The sequence below is a fragment of the Crotalus tigris genome, unplaced genomic scaffold (genome assembly GCF_016545835.1).
Source record: "Crotalus tigris isolate CLP2741 ecotype Arizona unplaced genomic scaffold, ASM1654583v1 scf7180000018553.2237530, whole genome shotgun sequence".
Classification (NCBI taxonomy): domain Eukaryota; kingdom Metazoa; phylum Chordata; class Lepidosauria; order Squamata; family Viperidae; genus Crotalus; species Crotalus tigris.
The window spans coordinates 777,981-805,557 of record NW_024097074.1 but is presented as its reverse complement, the minus strand read 5'-3'; the positions used below and the strand labels follow the sequence as shown (position 1 = coordinate 805,557).

Here is a 27,577-nt window from a genome sequence, read left to right as displayed (position 1 = left end):
TGCAGTCACAACATAAGCCTAAGACTGAAAATCAGCCTTGTCAGATGCTATATTTTTTCTATCCTACTCTGGAGTAGAGAGTTGGTCTCTGACAGAAGGCCACCTGAAGAGACTAGGAGCATTTGAAATGTGGATTGACAGGCGGCTGTTACGTAGAAGCTGGATTGACAAGATCAGAAATGAGGAGGTGATAAGCAGCCTGGGAAGCCCAGGGAAATCATCAAAACAATTAAAAAAACGAAAATTAGAATATTTCAGACATGTGACGCGATGCCCAGAAAAAATACGGCATACTCCATTTAATCCTCCAGGGAAAAAAGGAAGGCAAACGAGGTCCAGGCAGAAGAAAAAGATCGTGGCTTCAAAATCTAAGGGACTAGTTTGGACAAAACTCAGCAGCACTTTTTTGTGTGGCGGCTGATAAAATCAGGATCCCCAATATGATCACCAACGTCCGATAACGGATATGGCACAAAAAGAAGAATATATGGATCCATCCATCCATCCATCCAATCATCTATTCTTTCTAATCTATAACTCTAATATACGAATCCATCCATCCTGTCATCTGTTGTCTATCATCTACTCTTTCTAATCTATAACTCTAATATATGGATCCATCCTGTCATCTGTTCTAGCTCTCTAATCTATGACTACCTAATATATGGATCCATCCATCCATCCATAGTTTGGCCACCTGATGAGAAGGAAGGACTCACTGGAGAAGAGGCTGATGCTGGGAAAGATGGAGGGCAAGAGAAGAAGGGGACGGCAGAGAATGAGGTGGCTGGATGGAGTCACTGAAGCAGGAGGCGTGAGTTTCAAGGGACTCCAGAAAATGGTAGAGGACAGGAAGGCCTGGAGGAATGTTGTCCATGGGGTTCCGATAGGTCAGACAGGACTTCGCAACTAACAACGACAACAAGAAATAAAATGCAGACACACTAAATTCAGAATGGGTATTTAATCCTGTTATGTCAGGGTGCAGGTATTTCCCAGTTCATCTGTTGCCAGCAACAGACAAACCATAAAATGTTTGTTGACATAACTACTTCTGTTATTGGCTGTTGGCGTCTTTCCAAGTTTGCATCTTATGAAAAAACAGATATTTAATAATGCCAGAAATCAAATCAAAGCAGCTGGAAAAGAGGTGAACATTTTGCCAACAGTAAAAGCAGGCTCTATCAGCATTCTTAAGGCTAAACACATCTGTTCATTGGATACAGATATGTATTCAATGGTAACGTTATGACGTTTAATATTCCCGAACTGCAGAATTAAATATATTTGCAATTTTAATCTGTATCGTGTTCAAGAAGACCTGTGTCCTTCCATAAGAGAATGCAACCTTTCCGAGCTGACGAAGCCAATCGGTTGTTTGAATTCTGCTGTAGGGAGCACCATATTTTGTTTCAAACTGTTTAAAAAACAAAAATTAAAATTGGACAGCCCATCCGAAATAACGTCTTTCCAACTAATACAAAAATACATCTCGATTAGAAATTATGTGGGTAAGATAAAAGGAGTTCAAGGAGAAACAGACTGCATGCTGAAACCTCATCCAGTCCCTGAAAAGCATTAGCGAGGCCAGGTTGTGTTTAACTGTGATTGACTTTTGATGCTGGTGTCCAATTTGAGCACTTCTCGGATCGCCATCGTGGCATAAGCGGACGGCGGGAGGGAGAACTCCATCTTCAGAGCCTTGTATTTGCCTGCTGGCGTAAGTAAATCAAACATTAATGATCAGCACCAGTTCTAAAACTCTCCCTGTCCCTGAACAGGATCCCATGCTGGATTAATTGGAATATTTACCTCTTGCGAGGACAGGAGGTAGTTTTCCTTCCAGTTTATCCAAGTCAGTAGTAAATAACGGGATTTTAGGATCATCGTATTCAATCAGTTCCCTTTTATCAAAAGACAAGGAGATTTTTAAAAGGAGCAATGGAGAAAAACTTGCATTTAAGTTAGAGTAGTCCTCGGCTGATGACCACGGTTGAGCACAACATTTACTTTGCTAAATGAGACAGATGTTAAGTGAGGTTTGCCCTCATTTTACAACCTTTGTTGTCACCGTCATTAAAGGAATCACTGCGGTTAAGTTTTAAGTGAATTTGGCTTTCCCCATTGACTTTGCTTGTCAGAAACTTGCAAAAAGGGGATTAAATGACCCCAGGACACTGCAACTGTCATAAATATCTTTCCAAGTGCGCGAATTTTGATCCTATGACCCTGGAGATACGGCAATGGTCATAAGTGTGAAAAACAGTCGTTAAGTCACTTTTTTCAGTGCTGTTGTAACTTCAGTCACTAAATGAACTGTTGTAAATCGAGGACTATCTGTAGCAGGACTATCTGTAGCAGGAAAGAGAGAGAATTAACAGGACTTAGACTTGGGACTTTAGTGGGAAAATTTAAGGACACTTTCCCACCAAATGTTTTAACTCAAGTGTTTGCATATGCCTAGCCCAGGGGTAGGCAACCTTGGCTCTTTTATGACTTGTGGACTTCAACTCCCAGAATTCCTGAGCCAGCATGGGGGAACTATGGCCCTTTAAGACTCGTGGACTTCAACTCCCAGAATTCCTTAGCCAGCATGGGGGAACTATGGCCCCTTCATGACTTGGGGACTTCAATTCCCAGAATTCCTGAGCCAGCATAGGGAACTATGGCCCCTTCATGAATTGCGGACTTCAATTCCCAGAATTCCTGAGCCAGCATGGCTCAGCTTGGAAACCTCTCCCTTTCCCCTCAGCATGGCTGGCTCAGGAATTCTGGGAGTTGAAGTCCACCAGTCATAAAAGAGCCAAGGTTGCCTACCCCTGGCCTAACCTAAGAAATAAAATCCTCAGAGCACAAGAGATGTCCAAACAAAAAGAATGAGGGTGAGTGAACAGGAACATGCATATATAATCCTGAATAAATTAGACTTCCCTGTATTTTTTTTTTACTTACCAGCTCACACTCTGAGGTCGGATAATAATCTTCCGGTAAGCCCCAGACAATGAGTAGTCTCGAATTTTGTGCTTCATGTTATTGATATCCAAGTTGTCACTAACTAGCATTTCCTTGTAGCTTTCCCCAACTGTCAAAAAAAAAAAAAAGGACAGATGCTGAACTATAATATGCAAATTTTTAAAAAAATATTATTTCCACATTCATGCTGAAGCATCTCCCTTCTACCATAGAAATGCAAACTTTTTAGTGCCCAGTTGAGTTTCGTTTTCGTGGGGGGCCTTAGTGCTCTCTTAGTTGGGTTCTTTTCTTGCTGACGTTTCATTACCAAATTAGGTAACATCACCACGGCCGATGCCATTACCTAGTATGGTAATGAAATGTCTGCCATAAAACCACCAAGCTCAAAGAGCGCCAAGGGCCCCACAATTCAACCTGAGCTACAGATATTCTCTTTTCTCAGTTTTATTTTTTTGTTAGATTACAACTATTATAATACCTGATATTGAAAAATGAATTTTTTTTTCCATTTTCATTTACCAATATCAGTAGGTAGATATTACAATAGTTGAAAAATCCACCGAATTAATCAAGAGTTGGTATGAAGTAGCTGTCAGATTTCAAAGGCAATTTTGAATTTTTGCATGCAGCCCAGAGTCATTTTTTCCATGAGATGGGCAGCCATATAAATCTTGATTAACTAACCAATAAATACAATAAATAAACTCAATCAAAGCTTTTCCATACATGAGAGTTAATACATATACACCCTACTGAAAATTATGAATGCCACACTTGAATTGTCGATTGGTTTATTCCTCTATTTTCTCCCTCTGGGCTGTTACTCAGGTAGGACCTGTTTTTGAGCAAAACTCTTACTTTTATGCTTTGGATAAATCACATCAAAACCAGGCAGCGGCATCACAACATCATGGATGGTGTAATTGTCGACATCCCCTTCTTCAATATGAACAGCTGTGCCTTAAAGTAAAAAAGAGAAGTTTTCTCATAGTATATTGTTTTTTTCCAAGCCTCTGAACCTTTTCCTTTTTCGAAAAAAGCCTCCTTCAAAAGCTAAATCAGACCAGAGACCCTTCAAGAGAAGCCAATTTATTTTTATTTTATTTTATTTTAAAAAAGAAAGATACTAACCCTAACCTTTTCCTTCTGGGCCTAATGGAGAGAGAACTGGGGGAAAAAATGGAACTCTGATTTTATGTATAGTGTTGGCAGTGAGATTGCTCTATGCACAGAAGTGGAAGGAGGCCTTGATTCCCCCCATGGATGAAGGATTACAAAAGCTGATGGGATTAACAGAGATGGCTGATAAAAGAAAAGAATGTATAAGTCCTTTCGTTTCTACTTGGAAACTGGTTCTGGACTTTGTGCTTGAGGTGGAAAAAAAAAATGCTATCCTGATTTGGGGTCTTGCCGATCGATTTGCTGATCTTACTACAGATGTATAAAAAGCTGAGATTTGATTTTAACGTCTGATTTTACTGCAACCGAGTCAGAAGTCAATACTTTTTGTTTCTTCCCTCCCCTCCTTTGCACCTTTTTTTTGCTTTCCCATTTTCTACTCTTGTCCCGTTTTGTATTTGCATAATTTATGTTATGAATGAATAAAACTAAATAAAATTAAAAAAAAAAAGGAAGACCAAATACAATCTGAACGAAGAGCTGGTCCAGACTGGCTAACAGAGAACAACAGACCCAGAAAGCTTCTGCTCTCATTCTAGTTACTCGTTTACGTAATCCCAATGTATGGTTTAATGTTGCAATGGATTCCCTGTGCACCCTCTGAACCAGATTGACAAGTTATGGGAGTGGCTCCATCCTAACCTTGATTATAACTCCTTTTCCTTCTGACCCACCTTTGCACAGGACGTGGTGGGAATCCCTGATCAAAGGAGAGGCATGTCAACATGGGATCACTCCGTGGGAGAAAATGTCACAGATCAGACGAGTGAAGCCTTATCTGCTGATTCCCGAGGGAAGGCAGCCTGTCTGGTGAGTTTCTTGCAATACAGGAAATCGATTTATAACCGTTCATTTGGTGACCCCCAAAGTTAACAACGGCACTGAAAAGGATTCTCAAACTTATGACCCTTGCAGCATCCCCAGGGTCACGTGATCCAAAATTCAAACTCTCGGCAACTGGCAGTTGCCAGTTAAGATTCGCTTAACAGACGTGCTACTAGCTTGAGAACGGCGGTGATTCATTTAACCATTGTGGAAAGGAAAGTTATAAAATGGGGCAACGTAATAATAATAATAAATAATAATAATAATAAAGTTGGAAGGGGCCTTGGAGGTCATCTAGTCCAGCCCCCTGCTCAGGCAAGAATCCCTATACCGGGGGTAGGCAATCTTGGCTCTTTTATGACTCATGGACTTCGACTCCCAGAATTCCTCAGCCAGCATGGCTCAGCTTGGAAACCTCTCCCTTTCCCCTCAGTGGTGGCTGGCTCAGGAATTCTGGGAGTTGAAATCCAGGAGTCATAAAAGAGCCAAGGTTCCCCACCCCTGCCCTATATCAGGGGTCCTCAACCTTGGCAACTGTAAGACTTGTGAACTTCAACTCCCAGAATTCCTCAGCCAGCCTGGCTCAGCTTGGAAACCTCTCCCTTTGCCCTCAGCGTGGCTGGCTCTGGAATTCTGGGAGTTGAAGTCCACACAGTATTTAATATTTATTTGTTATTTATATGTAGGGGTATGGGTCTATACCAGGGGTAGGCAACCTTGGCTCTTTTATGACTGGTGAACTTCAATTCCCAGAATTCCTGAGCTAGCATGTCTCAGTTTGGAAACCTCTCCCTTTCCCCTCAGCGTGGCTGGCTCAGGAATTCTGGGAGTTGAAGTCCACGAGTCATGAAAGAGCCAAGGTTGCCTACCCCTGGCCTAGACCATTTCAGACACTTTCAATGGCCAGTCTCCCTCCAATAGGCTAGGCTGCAAAATTTGAGTCCTTATAAAGTCAGAGGAAGCTTTCATTGGAAATTAGAGGAAAAAGAACATGATCTGCATGGTGAAGCTTTGTTAATATTTTACCTCCTTTGAGCACCAGATCCCCTGGAACTGCTCTCAGCCCGTATTCTTCAATTCTTTCGCTCACCATGTTGTTCCAGACATAACTCTGGTAGCTATGAATGTACATCAAACGATAATTTCTTGTTATCTGCAATAGAAAAGTACCATCACCATTCTTTGCTGCACGTACTTCACTTTGTTTTCTGATTTGTTTTCAATCAGTGTCCTATATCAAATAGGATACCTGTAATCAAATACAGGAATGCAGCAAGAATGTATTTAAAACAGAAGCCACATAAAACAGATAAACACGTCTCCGGTAACAGTGAATAAGAGTGTATTTCCTGAAGAAAATCTAATCTGAATATCAAATTGAATTTGCCTCAGACTGAATATCTTTCCCAATGTAATCACAACAAACAAACAAAGGCTATAAGATGTTTGAATTAGATTTTACATTTAGTTACAGTAAAGACTCATGATTTGAGAGAATTCACAATAATATTTACCAAATACTTAGTTCTTCTTTTCTTTCTGCCTCACCAAAAGTACCCTATGCTTTCTCTTTAAGTTGTATTTATTTATTTAGTGCATAGCATAGAGTGCATGGATTAATAGTAGTAAAAATATGTAAAAGGAGCACATAATACTATGGTACACCTTAGGATAGAAACATGTAGTCCCTTTTGTAAGATCTTGAGGAATTCAAGAAGTTACATTGAGGTTGTTCTTGACTTACAATAGTTCATTTTGTGACGTTCAAAGTTACAATGGGGGACTTATGACCGTCTTTCACAGTTATGGCCTTTCCAGCCTCCCCAGGATCATGTGATCAAAATTCAGACGCTTGATACCTGATTCATACTTACGACGGTCGCTGTGTCCCAAGGTCATGTGATCCCCTTCTGTGACCTTCTGACAAGCAAAGTCAATGGGGGAAGCCTGGTTCACTTAACAACCGGCTTACTAACTTATCAACTGCAGCGATCCACTTAACAACAGAGGCAAGAAACGTCGTAAAACGGGGCAAAACTCACTTAACAAATGTCTCTCTTAACAACAGAAATTTTGGGCTGCGCTGCAGTTGTAAGTTGAGGATTACCAGTCTACATTATGGGTTAAGCTGTGCTGGCTCAGGAATTCTGGGAGTTGAAGTCCACGAGACATCAAAGAGCCAAGGTTGCCTACCTCTGGGTTAAATTATAGCTGTATAAAATAACCTCTAATCAAAGTTTTAACTGCATCCCAAACCGTTAGTTTATTTAAATTATTTTTAAAAAATCTTTTAGCCCTCCACTATTCCTTTCGGTAACATTTCCTGAAGTCTCCATCTAAAACAGTGGTTCTCAACCTGTGGGTCGGGACCCCATTTGGGGTCGAACAACCATTTCACGGGGGTCGCCAAACAACGCAGTCCGCCATTTTTCCCCCCTTTTCCTTAGCTGTGCTCCTCCCTTTTCTCCTATTGGCTTTTGAAAGCCAATAGGAATTGTCCAGGCTGTCTCTGCCCTGCTGAGTCCGCCAAACGTCCCATTCTGCAAACGGTGCTGCACCAGTTGAGTAGTCCTCGACTTACGACCGGTTGAGTAGTCCTAGACTTACGACCATTGGGGGGTCGCGGCATTAAAAAGGTTGAGAACCGCTGAGCTAATGGCAGGACGCGAAAAATTTTCGAGAGACTCTCTTAACGTTAAGGGGAGAGAAAAGCCCTTTGCAGCTGAGGTCCTCCCGTCTTTACTAGCCACATGCCAACAGTAGGTGGCGCTACAGCCATTCCGCAATCTAAATCGGGAGTGTCAAACTCACCACGTCACGTGACGGGTGACAACGTATCATGACTCCCCCCCCCCCCCTTGACGGAGCTGGGGTGGGCACGGCTTCCGGGTGACGCATCCGGCCCGTTTGACGCCCCTGATCTAAATCAATGTTTCTCAACCTTGGCGATTTTAAGATGCGTGGGCCTCAACTCCCAGAATTCCCCAGCCGGCATCCCCCCCCCATGAGTGCCTCATGACCGGTTGAGTAGTCCTCGACTTACGACCAGTTGGGGGTCGCGGCATTAAAAAGGTTGAGAACCACTGATCTAAAAGAGCTAGATTTCATTTTGGGAACCAGACTCACAAGGATTACGACCAGAAAAAAGCCTTTTTGAGTTAAATACATCTTAATTTCTGCCCATCCTTGGTGTTTTCTCAGCCTGTCCAGAAAGAGCCTTCAAACTCCGCTCTAAACGCTGACCTGGATGTAACCAACCCCCCCCCCCAAACCTTACTTACCATGTTAAATGCAGAGACTATATTTTTCAGTCCGTATTTAGAAAGCCCCCACAGTAGCTGCCCTTCCACACATCTTTTGTTCAGCAGCGTTTTGAAGGCTGCTGCTGGATCTTTCGTCCTTGCCCATTCTTCTCGACATTTTACCAAGGAACTCCTTTCCACTGTTAACAAATTTGGACAGAAAAAAGGCAAGAATTTTTAATCGGCCAGCGACATCACAACTTTTTTTAAAACCTTCCTCCAAGTCCTTTTCCAATATAATACTTGCCTCCTGGACGTGGCTTGAGTATCAAATCTATGGCTTCGTTCCAGTTGCTCTGCAGGATCGCTCTAAAAATCCAAGCACATTTTTTTTTTTCAGATTGGACTGAATGATCAAAAGAAAACATTATGCTAAAGCCAACAAAACAGAAGAGATCTAATCTGCAATGCTTACTTTTTAAAAATTTATGCCGACGTGAAACCCTGAAGTACGGGTTAGCAAACAGCCTAGAGCAGGGTTAGGCAACTTTGGCTCTTTTATGACTGGTGGACTTCAACTCCCAGAATTCCTGAGCCAGCCTGGCTCAGCTTGGAAACCTCTCCCTTTCCCCTCAGCATGGCTGATTCAGGAATTCTGGGAGTTGAAGTCCACCAGTCATAAAAGAGCCAAGGTTGCCTACCCCTGGTCTAGGTTCTCCTGCTGGAGCAGGGGCTGGACTAGAAGACCTCCAAGGTGCCTTCCAGCTCTACTTTGATTGGCTGACTGATTATCTGTGCTACAGGTGTTATAATAAAAGTAGTCCTGACCTACTTATATGTCGTTGGGTTTTTATCAGATCAGAGCTCAGAGGTTTATCTGTACAAAACAAAGCAGCTTACCTTCCCACTTGGAATGTAGGAATAGCTGTAGTTCCAAATCTCTGCATGCCATAATAATTAATAAATCCAATTTCCTTAAGGGACTGCATAGCTTGCTGAACTTCACCATCAGTCCCTGTTATATTTCTAATACAAATTAAAAAAATGATACGTGAGGGAAATGGGGAGAAATAGCTCAAAACAAATGCCATTCATTTAGTCTGATGCTTTAGAAACGAGTCAGAGTTAACCAATGTGGACACCAAGGTTGCTGAACTTAAACAGATGGTGGTGGGTTTATTGAAAAATAGTGCGAAGTGTTTTAAAAATAGAGGGCTGCATCCGGAAAAATTTAGCGGGTTGCTTTTAGTTCTACTAAGCTCTGTGGATCTCACGTTTAACCAATTAATCTGGAACCATACCAAACATAAATATATTTATATATTTGGGATATATGCAACACAGGGGTCAAGTGAAAATCTGGATGGTGCTACAAGGCTAATCCTCTTTATTTAATTCGATTTATTCTCCAGAAAAAAGGAAACGAACAAGTATTTTGCTGAATCAGTACAACTGGGGATTCTTTTTAGGGTCCTTTCTCATGCAAATGGATTTCTAATCTATGCAACAGAGAGTGATTTCAAGGCTAGTTAATGAGATTTATTCCACCTTTCCCAGGTCAGAGACTTCTAAGAAACACGGAAATGCAGCGTTTTTTACCTAAGACCCACTGTGAAATGGTTTCCTTGCAATTCTCCCAATTTCAGGGGGTGATTCTTGTAACTGAAGTTTCCAAGCTTGCAGTTCATTAAGCATTTATTTAAATGAGCTAGTCTCTGTGCGGTGATTCTATAAAAGAAAAGAAAAACAAAACAAAACAGAGAATAAAGAGTTTCCTAAGTAACAGATCAGTTACTCCAAACTAAACAAGTGGAAGAATCTGTAATAGATCTTAAGCTTCAGTGTTTTTTCCGGCTCTTCTGTATCGTAACGGTGAGGAAGACATTGGAATATTCTGTTTCTGTTTTATTAAACCAAGACTTCATAAGCTATGGTTTTTGTTCCTGGAGGCTTTTAAGAAGAGATTGGACAGCTGTTTGTATGATCTCTTGCTTGAGCAGGGGGTTGGACTAGAAGACCTCCAAGGTTCCTTCCAACTCTTATTATTCTGCTGGTAAAAATGAAATTATGTCTTTCCAATTCCTCCTGAGATTTGCTGGAAGAAGGAAAGGCCAGGCAAGAGTTATTTTTCCTAGACAATTCAATTTTCAAGATATTAACAAAACGTCAGTATAGCTAATTCCTCAGCATGCCTGGCTGAGGAATTCTGGGAATTGAAGTCCACAAGTCATCAAAGGGCCAAGTTTGAAGACCCCTGCTTGTGGACTTCAACTCCCAGAATTCCTCAGCCAGGCACGCATCCTACACTCCCGTGACTTTGTTTTACAATTATTATTATTATTTTTTTGCCAGTAATTGGCAAAAAAAAAAAAAAAATCCAATTTCTGGCACAACAACAAAAAAAAAACCCCATCCATTGCAGGGAACAAGTTTGCTGAACAATTGCAGTGTTAGCTTAACGACAGATCTGCTTAACAGTCATGGCGATCTGCAAAAGTTGTACAGTTGGGTCTGTCACGTGACAACTCATTTTAACAATCTGCACGACTTAACGATGGTTAATGTCTGGCTCTACGACAGTCCTAAATTTGCAAAAATAAAACCGGACACAGGTGGCTCTCTGGTCATTTTCAAAGATTGTGCATGTTGCACACTTTTGTGCGTAGTTAAAACGCTAAACTGTTCGACTTCACTAACGTTGAAGCCATCCCTAACCGTTTCTTCCACATATATTTAGTAAATGGAAAATTCTTCGTCCTTTCATCTCACTTCAGCGCTTTCTGAACGCAACTCAAAGAGGCCAACTCAACATCACGATCCAATCTGCCACGGATTTGGCATCCCTGGATCCCACTGTCAGAAAAAAATCAATATTTGAACCAGATTAATTCAACACTATCCTTCTTTTTTTTATATATACTTACTTCAGAACAGCTATCTTTTGAACTGTAATGGCTCTTTTGTCTTTGGTTCCCATGTAAGAAAATATGGTCGGCTTGACTCTGTAAAGAAAGAAAAAGAAACTGTTTAGCTGGAACAAATTATGGAGAAATAAAATTCCTAAAGTATCATTTGCACACACTGTGTTTTATTTAAGACCAGTTACGCCCTAAAGCCCTGTTCCTAGATCTTGGCAATTTTAAAACAGGCGGATTTCCAACGGGTGGGGAAATTCTGAGGGCTGAACTCCACCTGCCTTAAAGTTATCAAAGGTTAAGAAAAGGATCCATCTTTAAACGTCAATGGCTTATTTGATCCCTGTTGTCCTTGACTTACAACCATTCATTTAGTGCAAGGGTCTTCCAACTTGGCCCTTTTATGACTTGTGGACTTCAACTCCCAGAACTCCTCAGCCAGCCTCCATTTTGTTTGTTAGATTTAAGACAGGGGTCTTCAAACTTGGCCCTTTTATGACTTGTGGACTTCAACTCCCAGAATTCCTCAGCCAGCCTCCATTTTGTTAGATTTAAGACAGGGGTCTTCAAACTTGGCCCTTTTATGACTTGTGGACTTCAACTCCCAGAATTCCTCAGCCAGCCTCCATTTTGTTTGTTAGATTTAAGACAGGGTTCTTCAAAATTGGCCCTTTTATGACTTGTGGACTTCAACTCCCAGAATTCCTCAGCCAGCCTCCATTTTGTTTGTTAGATTTAAGACAGGGTTCTTCAAAATTGGCCCTTTTATGACTTGTGGACTTCAACTCCCAGAATTCCTCAGCCAGCCTCCATTTTGTTTGTTAGATTTAAGACAGGGGTCTTCAAACTTGGCCCTTTTATGACTTGTGGACTTCACTGAGGAATTCTGGGAGTTGAAGTCCACAAGTCATAAAAGGGCCAAGTTTGAAGACCCCTGATTTAGTGGCTATTTGACTTTACAGCGGCGCTGAAAAAAGTATATCCATGAAGACTCAATCATCCAGGCCAAAGGTGTCTGAAGGTTGAAACATGGCAACAAGGTCCAGTCGCCGTGATTCAATCTCTGACCTATGACTGTTTTTTCACAATTGCGACCGTGGCAGCGTTCCTGTGGTCACGTGATCAAAATCAGGACGCTCGGCAAAATGGCTCATTTATGACGGTAGCAGTCATGTGACAAGCAAAGTCAATGGGGGAAGCCAGATTCACTTAGTAACCGCGTTACTCACTTAACAACCACAGTGATTCACTTAACAACGGTGGCAAGGAAGGTCGTAAAATGGGGCAAAGGTCACTTAACAAGCGTCTCGCTTAGCACTGGAAATTTTGGGTTCAGTTGTGGTCATGAGGACTAGCTGCATGTCCCAAAGTTAAAAAAAAACAAAAGACCGATACGTAGATCCCGTATCGTTTTAAAAAATAAAGAGACAGGCATTTTACCCTCAATCTCCTCCAATGTTCCTTGAGGAAATCCTTCTAAAAGAGGACATTTCTACCGTCTGCTACAAACAAGGATCACGACAGCGTGGTTTGATAGAAACGGGCGGCATATAAATGTAATAAATAAAGTATCTCAAAATGGGTCTCTCTCTCACTTTTTTTTTCCCCCAAATTCGACTCACCTTAAATATTTGGAGAGCACGTTGATGGCGTCCATGGTGTCCTTGTTTTCTTTGTATAAGACAAAATGGCAGTAATTTCCCTGGGACTTGGGCCAGGAATGCTTCCTTGGATCTTTTGCAAATAAAACATGAAAGATGCAAAATGTTAACGTGTGAAAAATGCCATGCTCTACCTAACAAAGGATGTTTGCAAATCCTGGGGGTGCCATCTGCATCCTGAAATGGGTGGGGGGGGGGGTGACATTTGCCTCACAGAAAAAGAGATACTCCTCAGCATTTTTTTGTTGTTGTTTATAATCAGTGTTGTTCAACCATGGCCACCTGAAGATGCGTGGACTTTAACTCCCAGAATTCCCATGCTGGCTGGGGAATTCTGGGAGTTGCAGTCCGCTCATCTCCAAGTGGCCTCGGTTGAGAAACATTGGCATAGATATTGCATTTATTATTTGTATATGAATTGCCCCTCAATAAAACACATCTGTCTAACAAGCCAGTTATGGGCCAAGGATACCATCACAAATTGCAACCTGGCAGTGATGGAATATTGGGAATGATAGTTCCAGCAATTTTGGAAGATCCCAGAGTATAAAAGACTGAGACAGACAACTGTAGCATGTTCAAAAGCAAGGAGGAACGCCAAAATAATCACCACTGGTATAATAATTTTGGATAAAGCCATTTTTCAAATTACCTATCTATCTATCTATCTATCTATCTATCTATCTATCTATCTATCTATCTATCTATCTATCTATCTATCATCTATCTATCTCTATCTACAGTATCTCTCTCTCTCTCTCTCCACCCACCCACCCACCCACCCACCTACCTATCTCTCTATCTATCTATCTATCTATCTATCTATCTATCTATCTATCTATCTATCTATCATCTATCTATCTTTATATTTTGGTACCTTGATACTCAACAGCTTTGAAACTCAACACATTTGATACTTGGTGCATTTTGACATGAATATTTTGTCCCGGTATTCATGGTGTGTTTGCTACTCAATGCACAAGCTAGAACTTGTTGTTGTCAGTTGCCTTGTGACTCACTACATTATTCCTTATGGGAAAAAAAATCTGTTTGGTACTCATTGTTTTTGGTACTCATTGTGCCTCCTGGAACCAATTAACGACGAGTACCAAGGTAGCAGTGTATGGCTAGCTAGTGTACCATATACCTTACCGTTACGCAATGGGATGCAAAGTTCTTTAATATACTGAATTGAGACCAAATGCAAGAAAATCAGTTTCAGCCCCTCAGGTTAATTATGAAATTTACCAGGTGGTTTTTCCACAAATGATTGGGATCCGTTCAGGCATAATATCAAACTATGATGTGGCACTGAACTCCTTTAGATCAGTCGTTTTCCAGCAGCTCTTCCAACAGGAGAAGCAAATGCGCTAGCCTAGACATTATGTTTAATGTGCCAGACCATTATTTGACACTGCCTGTGAGCTAACAATTACTTCTCCCTTAATTAACATGAAATAAAGTCTCCTGAATCAAAGCACCTCGGAATAAGAGCCAAATTATAGGGTAAGAGATGGCAACAGATTATCAGATGGGGCTTAAACGTCTGCTTAAACGCCATTCATTTTCCTTACTATAATTTGATTATTACCTAAAGCACATTGAAAGCTCAGGCGTCAACGCTATGAAACGGCTGTTTAAATATGGATGTTGTTTGCAGCGTGGATTTTGATGTAAATGCGCCCGTGGGGCAACTACCTTCTCGTCTTCTGTTCCTCCAGGTATATAGATTAGACATTTTAAACTGAAAACGATATATGTTATTATAATATATATTATATTAAAATGATGAAGAATTTACCACTATGTTCTGTAAAAGAGATAGTGGAAGTCCTTGGCCTTTGATTCCCAATTATTTTTCAGCAGCTGCTTCGTGAAAGGTCAAAATTCTTCTTGTTAAAGAACTATATACATTAATCCCAAGGATGATGCTATTTATTACATGTAAATCTTAGTTCTAATTTAATTCCTAAGCTGCAGCTGTTTTCTTACATTTGTTTAACTAACATACATGTACCTAGAGGTAAATTAAGAATGAAAAGGTTTACTTCTGAATGAAAGTGGAAAGTCCTGGACTGCACGTACATTTATATTTGTATAAGAATAATAATAATAATAATAATAGTAGTAGTAGTAGTAGTAGTAATAATAATAGACAAATTCGCCATTAGTCAATTGCAAAAGGCGGCCTTACTAGGAACTGCTTCCATCCTGCAATGATACCTGTAATACCGTCAAACATCCACATCTGCCTATCCCAGGTCCTGGGTAAGGACTCGATAGGTAGACAAAAATGCCAAATCCAGCGTGAACATCTGGCTAATTGTGCGATGATCAATAATAATAATAATAATAATAATAATTGACTAATGGCAAATTTGTCAATGCCAATGTTGTTCAAGTAAACAACTGGAGCACCACTTGAACACCATCGGCATTGACAAATTCGCCATTAGTCAATTGCAAAAGGCGGCCTTACTAGGAACTGCTTCCATCCTGCGACGAGATCTGTAATACCATCCAACATCCACATCTGCCTATCCCATGTCCTTGATAAGGACTCGATAGGTAGACAAAAATGCCAAATCCAGTCTAAACATCTGGCTGACTGAGCAGTGATCAATAATAATAATAATAATAGACTAATGGCGAATTTGTCAATGCCAGTGGTGTTCAAGTAAACAACTGGAGCACCACTTGAACACCATCGGCATTGACAAATTCGCCATTAGTCAATTGCAAAAGGCGGCCTTACTAGGAACTACTTCCATCCTGTGACGATATCTGTAGTACCATAAAACATCTACATCTGCCTATCCCAGGTCCTTGATAAAGACTTGATAGGTAGACAAAAATGCCAAATCCAGTCTGAACATCTGGCTGACTGTGCAAATAATAATAATAATAATAATAATAAGAGTTGGAAGGGACCTTAGAGGTCATCTAGTCCAACCCCCTGCTCAAGCAGGAAACCCTATACCATTTTCAGACAAATGGCTGTCCAGTCTCTTCTTAAAAACTTCCAGTGTTGAAAGTTAAAGAGTTGAAGGATTCTTCAAATCCTTCAACCCTTTAACCTCTCTAAATTATCATTACTTTGAGTGGCATTTCATTTTCGGCTTCGAAGAAACGCCAGCATCCCCTTACCTGTTGATGTCCTGGCCTCTGATCACAGGCATAGGATAAAAGAGCACAAAAGAGCAAGGTTTCATTTTACTTCTGTTTGGCTACTGGAGAGTTTCAGATGGAAGCATGCAAGGTTATATGGTTTGTATGCTGTAGATGACTGGAGCATTCAGCAGTGAACAGGGCGACCGACAGCTGTGCAGACAGCCACACAATGAAACGTGCAAGGGCACAGGGAAGGAATGGACCACTTCGGCTCAACGCGCAACAAAGAACACTGAGGGCATTCCAGAATACAGAATAACAAGAGTTGGAAGGGGACCTTAGAGGTCTTCTAGTCCAACCCCCTGCTCAAGCAGCAGACCTTATCTCATTCTGGACAAAGGGCTGTCCAGTCTCTTCTTGAAAACCTCCGGTGATGGAGCAATCCACGACTTCTGGAGGCAAGTAGTTCCCCTGGTTAATTGTTCCAACAGTCAGGAAATTTCTCCTTAGTTCTAGGTTGGTTCTCTCCTTGGTTAGTTTCCATCCGTTGCTTCTTGTCCTGCCCTCAGGTGCTTTGGAGAATCGGTCAATCCCCTTTTCTCTCTGTGACCGCCCCTCAAATATAAGAATGCTCTCCTGCTACCTCTATTTCATCGCTAAGCTAGACATACCCAAAGATGAAGCATTCCAGGTACGTCATACAGAATTTCACTTCAAAACAGAGACAGCCTATTTAATCCGAGGACTGATCTTGTTTATTCCAATGGACACAGGGGAAAATGGAGGCGTGTCTGAGGGCCCTTACATTTTACGACGTCACATTCCCAAAGCTGACCCATGCATTTCTCTCCTACGGTGAGCTACAGAAGACAGAGAGCGTGATTTTAAGATTTGGTTTCCATCTGTAAACGTGCATGCTCCATGCACATGCATGCAGACACCGCTTTATATACGCTATGCAAGACACAATTACATTTGCCCCAAGATATATTTATATTTTGGGAATTCTGTTTCGAATTGTATTGACTAGGCGACGTAACTGATTTTGGGAAGGCTACATTTTTAAAGCCTGGCAAGTAAGATGGATGAGATAGAAAGTGATTATTGTTCTAAATTCTAGCACCCAAAGCCACTGTAAACTAAGATGACTACTGTTTTTTGGATAGCTGTTGTTGGGCCATTGCTGAAGATTAACCTGGTTAAGCAGCCTGAGAGAAAAGTTATTGACCCACTGCTGGAAAGATCAATTTACTGCTCAGAGGCACAAGAAGCCATCCAAATCCCCAAAGACTCAGCAAAATCATGATATATATGTATGTATGTATGTATGTATGTATATATTTTCTGAGGTTTTCGTGGGTATTTGTATGTAGGTCTTTGGTTATTCTGGTTTTCTCCCACGTAAAATTGGAAGTGTCTTGGGGACGTTTTGACGAAGTCTCATTCGTCATCTTCAGGCTGGTGCTTTCGGCTTCGTGCTTCTAGTGCTTTGCTCCTAGAAGCACGAAGCGAAAGCACCAGCCTGAAGATGACGAATGGGACTTCGTCGAAACGTCGCCAAGACACTTCCAATTTTACGCGGGAGAAAACCCGAAAACCAAAGACCTACATATATATATATATATATATATATATATATATATATATATATATATATAGCACCAGGAGATAAAACAATTAAATGTTTAATAAATAGATAACCTAGCTTTCGATGGCTGTATTGCTGCCATCATCGTCAGGGTGTTAATTTAATTGTTTTATCTCCTGGTGCTCGTCTTTATCTTTTGAATATGTATACACCCAGGAGACTACGTTCTTCAATTTTTAGGTTAATTATATATATATATATATATATATATATATATATATATATATATATATATATATATATATATATATATATATATTCAAAATATATATATATTTTGCTGAGACGCCTTTTCTCTCTAAAGAATTGGAAAGGTGGCTTGTAAAACGTTCTGCTCCCGAAGCAGAGAGATTGACAGCAAATTAAAATGGCCTTTTATTTCTCGGCGCTCGGCTTCGAAACATCATTAAGCTGCCATTAAGCTTCGTGTTAACTGTTTCAATGGCTTCCTCTCCCATTAAAATATGGACCGGTGTTTAAGAACGGATCCTCCAAATTTCTAATCCCCCCCTTTTTTTGTTTCCATCGTATCTTTTAGACCAGTTATTACTCAATATTTCTCCATATTGAATGGACTTCAACTCTTTGAAAATTCTGGGAGCTGAAGCCCACATTTCTTAAAAGTTACTGAGGTCAAGAAACACTGTTTAGATTGCAAGCAGAGGTACTCTCAGGGGGTGGGCAAATGATAAAGGCAGTGTTGCATAGTGATTTTGCCCCTGTGTATGTCCTTGATGATGTCACCCTCTAGGTTAAAAAAGCAGCCCAGTTTATTATATCAGGGCGATACAAGGCTGCCTTTTGTCATTTTGACGGCAGTTTCAAATCCTGCGACTTTGCCCTTTACTGACTGTGACGATGCAGGAAGTCCTCGACGTACAACTAGCCGCTTAGGGATCCTTTAAAGTTATAACGGATCCAAGTCTGGCTTCCCCATTGACTTTGGAAGGTCATACAAGGGGGTCACCTGACCCTAGGACACTGCAACGGTCCTAAATGCGTGCAAGTTGCCAAAAGTATCTGAATTTTGATCCCGCGATGGTCACAAATGTGAAAAACCGTCACTAAACGAACAGTTGTAAGTCGAGAACTACTCGCAGCTGCAGCAGCCTGATATATAAAGTATTAAAGTGCTTTTAAGATATATTAAAGTGCTTTTAAGAGTCACAGTTAACTTTAATTCTAATTCTGCTGAGTTGGTACGATGTCGGAAGCCTCTACTCAACTTCTCTGAAAGGCTGTCCAAAATAATTAAAATACACCAATTAGAGGCTCTCAGTAGGTGACTAACCCACTTTTTGTTTTAAATGATGGCAGTAATAAAACTCACTTGCAAGAGATTTTTTCCCCGCTGCGTGGTAAGCCACAATGCACTTTTTCCCATCCTGGATCTCTGTTTTGGTCTCTAATCCTGGAAATAAAGATTTTACAGCCTGGTGTATAATTGTCCTTTTCTCTTTAGTGTCTTCAATTACCTACGCAGCAACACAGTAACAACAACAACAACAAAAACAAGTAAATACTCTAGTTACACCACGTTTCCCTAAGCAAAAAAAGTGTGGGGACCTTACAAACTGAATGGAATGTATTGTTGTTGTTTTTTTACAAACAACTCAAGGCGGCGAGCATAGGATATTCCTTCCTCCTCTTCTTTTCCCCACAACAATCCTGCGAGGTGGGTTGTTGGACTGAGAAACCGTGACCGACCCCAGGTCACCCAGCTGGCTTTCGTGCTTAAGGCGGGACTAGAACTCTCAGTCTCCTGGTGATTGGCCCAAAGTCACCCAGCTGGCTTTCGTGCTTAAGGCGGGACTAGAACTCTCAGTCTCTTGGTGATTGGCCCAAAGTCACCCAGCTGGCTTTCGTGCTTAAGGCGGGACTAGAACTCTCAAGTCTCTTGGTGATTGGCCCAAGGTCACCCAGCTGGCTTTCGTGCTTAAGGCGGGACTAGAACTCTCAAGTCTCTTGGTGATTGGCCCAAGGTCACCCAGCTGGCTTTCGTGCTTAAGGCGGGACTAGAACTCTCAGTCTCTTGGTGATTGGCCCAAAGTCACCCAGCTGGCTTTCGTGCTTAAGGCGGGACTAGAACTCTCAGTCTCCTGGTGATTGGCCCAAAGTCACCCAGCTGGCTTACCCCAATTACCCTAATAATTTTGTCAGAACAATTTCTCTCTCTCTCTTTCTGCAATCTGAAATGGTACCTAAATTCAAAACTATTTCAATTCAATGCATAATCTGAATGGTTTAAAACAAGAAAATGACTAAAAACATATAGATTTTAAGCCAGAATTATTTTTGTTAGGTATAATTGTAGGAAATTATGAGAAAGAGTGTATATATCTAATTTTACATGTATTAACCTGCAGCAAGAATTGGATTCGCTCAACACTGGAAAAATGAAGATTTACCAATTAAAATTTAGACTGTGCAGAAATGGATAGATCTGACATTGAAAATGAAAGAGAAAGAAGATTCAGTTTACTTTAGAACAGTGGTTCTCAACCTGTGGGTCGGGACCCCATTTGGGGTCGAACGACCATTTCACGGGGGTCGCCAAACAAGGCTGTCCGCCATTTTTCCCCCTTTTCTTTGGCCACGCCCCTGGCACCCGGTGATGTATAAGTGGTTGGGGGTCACCACAACATGGGGAACTGTATTATGGGGTCGCAGCATTAGAAAGGTTGAGAACCACTGCTTTAGAACATAGGATAACTTTGATCAATGGTTAGAAAAATGTAGAGAGAAAGGCATTTAACATGTATTAGTGAGTGAAATGTTGGAACCCAGACAATATGCTGCTGATAAAATATTAAGCATTTGTGACTATAAAAAAGTTATATATAGGTATGTGTGTGTGTGTATACATGTATGTATATATGTATGTATGTATATAAAAGATGATTTAAAACAGCCCAGCCCCCTATCTCTCCCCCCCCCCAAAAAAAACAGAAAATCCATTTTCTAACACAGGGGTTCTCAACCTCGGCAACTTTAAGACTTGTGGACTTCAACTCCCAGAATTCCTCAGCCAGCTTTCAGGAATTCTGGGAGTTGAAGTCCACAAGTCTTAAAGTTGCCGAGGTTGAGAACCCGTTCTAACAGAATCCACAGGTGGTCCATAGAAGGAACAAAGTACCTTACTGTGACTTGTATTTCAAAGGGCAAAATTCAGTGTTCTTCCTAATAAATACTGCTTACAGGCTTAATACCTAATATAGATATTGTCCAAAACTCACATCGACCAGTTTTGCCTCTACTCTGTGACTCACATCTGTCTAGGCCGTTTCTCAGAAAATCCCCTTCTAGATTATTTGCGTTGACTGTACAGTTTTTTTTTTTGTCTGAATTAATCGGAACAGACATGATGTTATGAAGCGTACCTCGATGGAAACACTACTTTCTTTGTTTTTAAAAAGCTGAAGGTCTTCCAGACGCTGTTTCTCTTCCGCTGATAACACCGTGTAGATCTCTTCCGGTGGATCCTGGAATATACATAGGAAAACACGGTAAACAAAGAACAAGCGTGAATGTTTCTTTAATACAGGGACTCCTCGACTTTACAGTTCATTTAGTGACGATTTGAAATTACAACAGCACTTAACGACTAGGTTACTAACTTAACAACTGCAGTGATTTACTTGAACAACTGTGTCACGATAGGTTGTAAATGGGGCGAAACTCACTTAACTGTCTCTCTTAGCAAGAGAAATTTGTGGCGCAAATGCTGGAAAAACGGGGCAGAGATTAGGAATTTAATGTGTATTATTTATGTGTATTATTACTTCCTGACAGAACAATTAACCAGTGGAACAACCTGCCTCCAGAAGCGGTGAATGTTCCAACACTGCACATTTTTAAGAAGAGACTGGACAGCCATTTGTCCGAAATGATATAGGGTTTCCTGCCTGAGCAGGGGGTTGGACTAGATGACCTCCAAGGTCCCTTCCAACTTTATTATTACTACTACTATTGTTAAGTAAAACAAATGGACCCAGTCTACGAAAACAAATATATATATATTCAGGTTTCTTTTTGCTGACAAAGAGGTCTGTCTGAAAAACTTTCTCTCTATGTATGTATGTATGTATGTATGTATGTGTATGTGTGTATATGTATGTGTGTGTGTGTGTGTGTGTGTGTATATATATATATATATATATATATATATATATATATATATATATATATGCGGCTCAATTGTGGTCGTAAATTGAGGACCACCTGTACTGGCTTTTAAATGCTTATGGAGATTTTCAATCATCCAAGTCATGGTTTCAGTTGCCTTTTGGAAAAGAAGAAAAAAAAAGCACTTTTGGGTTTAAAGATTATTTTATTACAGGAGCAATGGAAAGAAGATTTACCTCCTTATCTACGGGCACCGAGAAATCATCCAAATGAATGACAGCTCCATCTTTTCCTATTTCATGAACCACAAAATCGGAGTATCTGATAGGAGACACAAGACAGGTTAGGTCAGTGCCGAAAACGCCACGTCTACGTCTGTCAAAAGACTTGTTGAGTTTCCACACATTTGCAGTTACGGCTGAGGAAGAAGAAGAAGGGGTGAATTTGTGTTCAGTTTATTGGCCTCCTATCCCACCGCGGGGCTACGCTGTCTGAATAGAACAGAAGTAAAATAAACAATAAAATACACAACGCAAAGGGAACCTAACAGGACTACATCGATACGATAAGCCAAAACGACTACAATATCTTAGCCAAAAAAATTATGGAGCGTAACAGGAAGTCCTCGGTTTACAACAGTTCATTTAGTGACCGTTCAAATTCACAACGGCACTGGGAAAAGTGACTTTGACCGTTTTTCACACTTATGACCGTTGCAGCGTCCCCATGGACATGTGATCAGAATTCAGGGCTTGGCAACTGACTCGTATTTGTGACGGTCGTATTTGTGACGGGGGGGGGTCATGGGATCCCCTTTTGCAATCTTCTGACAAGGAAAGTTAATGGGGGGGGGAGCCCTGTTGCTAACTTAACAATTGCTGTGATTCACTTAGCAACGGTGACAAGAAAGGTCGTAAAATGAGGCAAAACTCTCTTAACGCACTGTTTTGCTTAGCAACAGAAATTTTGGGCTGAATGGTGATCGTAAGTCGAGGACTACCTGCATTTACAATGGGTTCAGTGTCCTGGGGGGGGGAGAGGTGTCACCTGATCGCCATTTGCAACCTTCCCAAATTCAGTTCGGACTAGCAAAGTCAATAGAGGGGGAACCAAATTCACTTAACGGCCACGATTCACTTAACGACGGTGGGGGGATTCACTTAACGTTTGTGACAAAAAAAAGGCTGTAAAATTGGGCACAACCCCCTTAATGAAAATTCTGGCCCCAGCTGGTATCCTAAGCAAAGGGCTATCCATAATGCAATGTTTGTCAGATCCACTGGTTCGGTATTACCTCTCTTTTAATATCCCTAAAAAGCCCTGGTGGGAACTAGCAAACTTTTGGATGCCGACATCCTGCTCCATCAGGCCGTGTTTCATCAAATCTGCAAATTTCTCCGGCTCACGTTCCCCGTCGCTTTCTACCAGTTCGTTCTCATCTTCTCGGCCTGGACTTCCTTCGTTCAAGATGGCGTCTCCCTTGGACTCGTCTGCCGAAGGGCTGAGGGGCTGTTCCAGGCCAGCTTCGGCTTCCTGCTCAGGATGGTCCCTTTCTGCCAGGGGTTCCTCCGAGAATCTCTGCCTTTTAACGTCGTCCGCCTCATCCTGATCGCCTTCGGGGAGAGCCCGCTTCCTGGGTGGGTTGTCTACGTCCACCATTTCCATGGTTAGAGCATTCAAATGGAGGAAGAAATCCTGCAGAAGGGAGAGAAGGAAAGTATTTAGTATATTTCATAGGTTTTTGCTATAATTGGACCCCCCCCCCCTCTCTGTATACATACATATACAGAGAGACATATATAGGAGCTAGATAGCTAGATATAGATGGTAAAGATGGATAGATGACAGAGATAAATATATGGATAGCTAGCTAGCTAGATGATAGCTAGATAGCTAGATAGATAGATGACAGAGATAAATATATGATAGTTAGCTAGATGATAGATAGATAGATAGTAGAGATGGATAGATGACAGATAAATATATAGCTAGCTAGCTAGCTAGATGATAGATAGATAGATAGTAGATGGATAGATGACAGATAAATATATAGCTAGCTAGCTAGATGATAGATAGATAGATAGATAGATAGATAGATAGATAGTAGAGATGGATAGATAACAGAGATAAATATGTAGCTAGCTAGCTAGATGATAGGTAGATAGCTAGATAGATAGATGACAAATATATGGATAGCTAGCTAGCTAGATGATAGATAGATAGATAATAGAGATGGATGACAGATAAATATATAGCTAGCTAGCTAGATGATAGATAGATAGATAGATAGATAGATAGATAGATAGATAGTAGAGATGGATAGATGACAGATAAATATATAGCTAGCTAGCTAGATGATAGATAGATAGATAGATAGTAGAGATAGATAGATGACAGAGATAAATATGTAGCTAGCTAGCTAGATGATAGATAGATAGATAGATAGATAGATAGATAGATAGATAGATAGATAGATAGATAGATAGTAGAGATGGATAGATGACAGATAAATATATAGCTAGCTAGCTAGATGATAGATAGATAGATAGATAGTAGATGGATAGATGACAGATAAATATATAGCTAGCTAGCTAGATGATAGATAGATAGATAGATAGTAGAGATAGATAGATGACAGAGATAAATATGTAGCTAGCTAGCTAGATGATAGATAGATAGATAGATAGTAGAGATGGATAGATGACAGATAAATATATAGCTAGCTAGCTAGATGATAGATAGATAGATAGATAGATAGATAGATGGATGGATGGATGGATGGATGGATGGATGGATGGATGGATGACAGAGATAAATCCATGGCTAGATACAGAAAAGATAGACAGGTGATGAATAGACTACAGATACATAGATAAATGATAGATGGATAGATATAGTCAGTGAGACAGACAGATGAGAGAGACAGAGAGAGAGAGAGAGAAGGAGGGAGAGAGACGAGAGACTTGCAAGGGAATTAAAACGACGTGTGAAATCCACGGATCTTCCTCCGTCCGGAGAGGGAGACCCAGCACCCGGAGGGAACACAGGGCCTGAAAGCCCCCCCCTTTCCCAGAAGCCCCCCGACACCCCCAACTCAGCGCCCCCCCCAGCCCTCCGCCAGGCGCCCGGCCACGGGGAAGGGCTCTCCCGCCGAGGCCTCCGGAGGCGGAGAGGCCTCTCCGGAGCAGCGGCGCCGCGTCCTTCCCCGGCTGGGCCGGTCTCGGGGCTCCCCCGGGCCCCGCCAGGCGCGCTCACCCGGCCCGGTGCGTGGAGGGCCGCGGGGACGGAGCCCGGGAACGGGAAGGCCCTCCGGGAACGACGGCGGCGGCGTGCAGCGGAGCGGGGCAGCCTGGGCGCGCAAGGCGGAGCTCCGGCGGGCAACGCGGCGAGGCTTCTGCGCAGGCCGCCTTGCAAGGAGCCGGCCTCTGCCTCCAGCGGCCGGGAGCCCGCATCTTCGGAGCCCCCCTCCCGGATTTCAGGCGATTTCCCTCGGGAAGCGAGATCCTTCCTTCTTTCGGGGCTCCGAGGCCCGGTTGAGCCAGCGCCCGCGGGGGGCGCGTGGAGTAGGCCCCGGAAGCCTTCTTGGACGCTGATGATGTTAGCTAGTTGGGTCATGAGACGTCGGGAAGGAAACCACCCAGCTCAGAGAGCACCAAGGTCCCCTCAGCCCTTCTTCTCCTTCTCTCTTCATCATTCAACAAACCCCCCTCTCTTTCAGCACTGATGATATTACCTAGTTGGGTCATGAAACGTCTGCAAGGAAACCACCAAGCTCAAGGAGCATCAAGGACCCCATAGTCCTCCTCCCCCTCCTCCATTCCCTTCTAGCACTGATGATGTTACCTAGTTGGGTAATGAAATGTCTGCAAGGAAACCACCCAGCTCAGAGAGCACCAAGGACCCCCACAGTCCTCCTCCATCATTCCACAAACCCTTCTAGCACTGATGATGTTATCTAGTTGGGTAATGAGATGTCTGCAAGAAAGCCAGCAAGCTCATAGAGCACCAAGGACCCCTCAGCCCTTCTTCTCTTCTCCATTCCACAAACCCCACTCTCTTCTAGCACTGATGATATTACCTACTTCGGTAATGAAACGTCTGCAAGGAAATCACCAAGCTCAGAGAGCACCAGGGACCCCACAGTCCTCCTCCTCCTCACCCTCCTCCTCCTCCTCCTCCTCCATTCCCTTCTAGCACTGATGATGTTACCTAGTTGGGTAATGAAATGTCTGCAAGGAAACCATCCAGCTCAGGGAGCACCAAGGACCCCCACAGTCCTCCTCCTCCTCCTCCTCTCCACAAACCCTTCTAGCACTGATGATGTTATCTAGTTGGGTAATGAGATGTCTGCAAGAAAGCCAGCAAGCTCAGAGAGCACCAAGGACCCCACAGTCCTTCCTCCTCCTCCTCCTTCCCCTCCATTCCACAAACCCCACTCCTTCTACCACTGATAATATTATCTAGTTTGGTAATGAAACGTCTGCAAGAAAACAAGCAAGCTCAGAGAGCACCAAGGACCCCTCACTCCTCCTCCTCCTCTTTCTTCTCCTCATTCCACAAACCCCACTCCCTTCTAGCACTGATGATGTTACCTAGTTTGGTAATGAAACGTCTGCAAGAAAACAAGCAAGCACAGAGAGCACCAAGGACCCCTCACTCCTCCTCCCCCTCCTCTTCCTCCTCTCCTCCTCCATCATTCCACAATAATCTTAAATTTTTGAATTATTCTGTTTTTAATGCTTAGTAAATCTAAGCATTAAAAACAGAATAATTCAAAAATTATTCTGTTTTTAATGCTTAGATTTACTGACTATTATTGTACACCGCCTGGAGACGGTCTGTGAGGGAGATGTGAAAAACAAATAAAATGCAGCTAGTCCTCAACAACTGAGCCCAAAATTTATGTTGCTAAGTAAGAGTTGTTAAGTACATTTTGCCCCATTTTACAACCTTTCCTGCCGCAGTTGTTAAGTGAATCACTGCAGCTGTTAAGTTAGGAACCCGGTTGTTAAGTGAATCCGGTTTCCCCATTGACTTTGCTTGTCAGGAGGTCGTAAAAGGAGACCCCACCATTCTGGGACACTATAACCATCATAAATCTGAGTCAGTTGCCAAGCGTCTGAATTTTGATCACATGACCATGGGGGGAGGGGATGCTGCAGTGCTTGTAAGTGTGGAAAATGGTCATAAATCGCTTTTTTCCAGTGATGTTGCAACTTGGAACAGTCGGTAAGTGAACCGTTGTAAATCGAGGACTATCCCTAACTATATAAAATCAATTTTCTGACTGGCCTTGCCTTATCGTGGTAGTCTTGTTATGAACAGAAAACTCATTTTTGTGGAAATAATTTTCTAACAGGACAAACATGGTGCTCCTAACATTCTCAGAATTGTTCCCCAAAGCCAAAACATTATCTTCCATTGATTGAAAATCATCCCTAAACACTCTTGTATTTTATTATAGGGGTGTTGTCTAGTTCCCCAATAATTTTCTCCCTTGTTCAGCTCCATGGTATATTTTTTAAAGGAATGGTAATTATTGAGAGTCAAACGTTGCTAAGGGCTATAAAGAAACAATATCGGAGTTTACACTCTTAAACTTACCCACAAAAGGAATCAAGACTGAGTTAGAAACAAAGTCAGGAACACTTGAATTTAGAGGACTGTCCGCATGCCGACTTCCACGGCCACAGGAAAATAACTTTGATGGTTAGGAATCAAAAAGGAAGCAAGAAAACACCTCCAGCAGTTAACGCCCAAATGAGCAGAGATTAAAATTAAGATTAATACTACTAGGCCAATAATCAAGAAGTAAACAATACTCCAATCAAGGAACTATCATCGCAGACAATTGAACAGTAAAAACAGCCTAATCAAGGAACCACGAAAAACACGCCC

At 41.9% G+C, this 27,577-nt stretch overlaps 1 protein-coding gene across 2 annotated transcripts; it reads right to left on the bottom strand.

Moving 5' to 3' along the window:
- Positions 1-945: 945 nt before the first annotated feature.
- Positions 946-27,362, bottom strand: PUS7 (pseudouridine synthase 7). 2 transcript variants are annotated; one of them, XM_039354456.1, is made up of 16 exons: positions 27,284-27,362; positions 22,974-23,374; positions 21,916-22,000; positions 20,935-21,036; positions 18,885-19,029; positions 12,757-12,868; positions 11,144-11,221; positions 9,819-9,947; positions 9,120-9,245; positions 8,527-8,588; positions 8,259-8,419; positions 6,004-6,130; positions 3,832-3,933; positions 2,953-3,082; positions 1,813-1,904; positions 946-1,715 (listed from the first exon to the last, which is right to left on the bottom strand). In XM_039354456.1, the coding sequence occupies exons 2-16, from the start codon at positions 23,342-23,344 to the stop codon at positions 1,579-1,581; spliced, it is 1,959 nt and encodes a 652-aa protein (XP_039210390.1). In that variant the 5' UTR covers positions 23,345-23,374; positions 27,284-27,362; the 3' UTR covers positions 946-1,578. The 2 variants fall into 2 exon arrangements, with proteins under 2 accessions (XP_039210390.1, XP_039210389.1); XM_039354455.1 differs by lacking the exon at positions 27,284-27,362 and adding an exon at positions 24,935-25,309.
- Between the last annotated feature and the right edge of the window lie 215 nt (positions 27,363-27,577).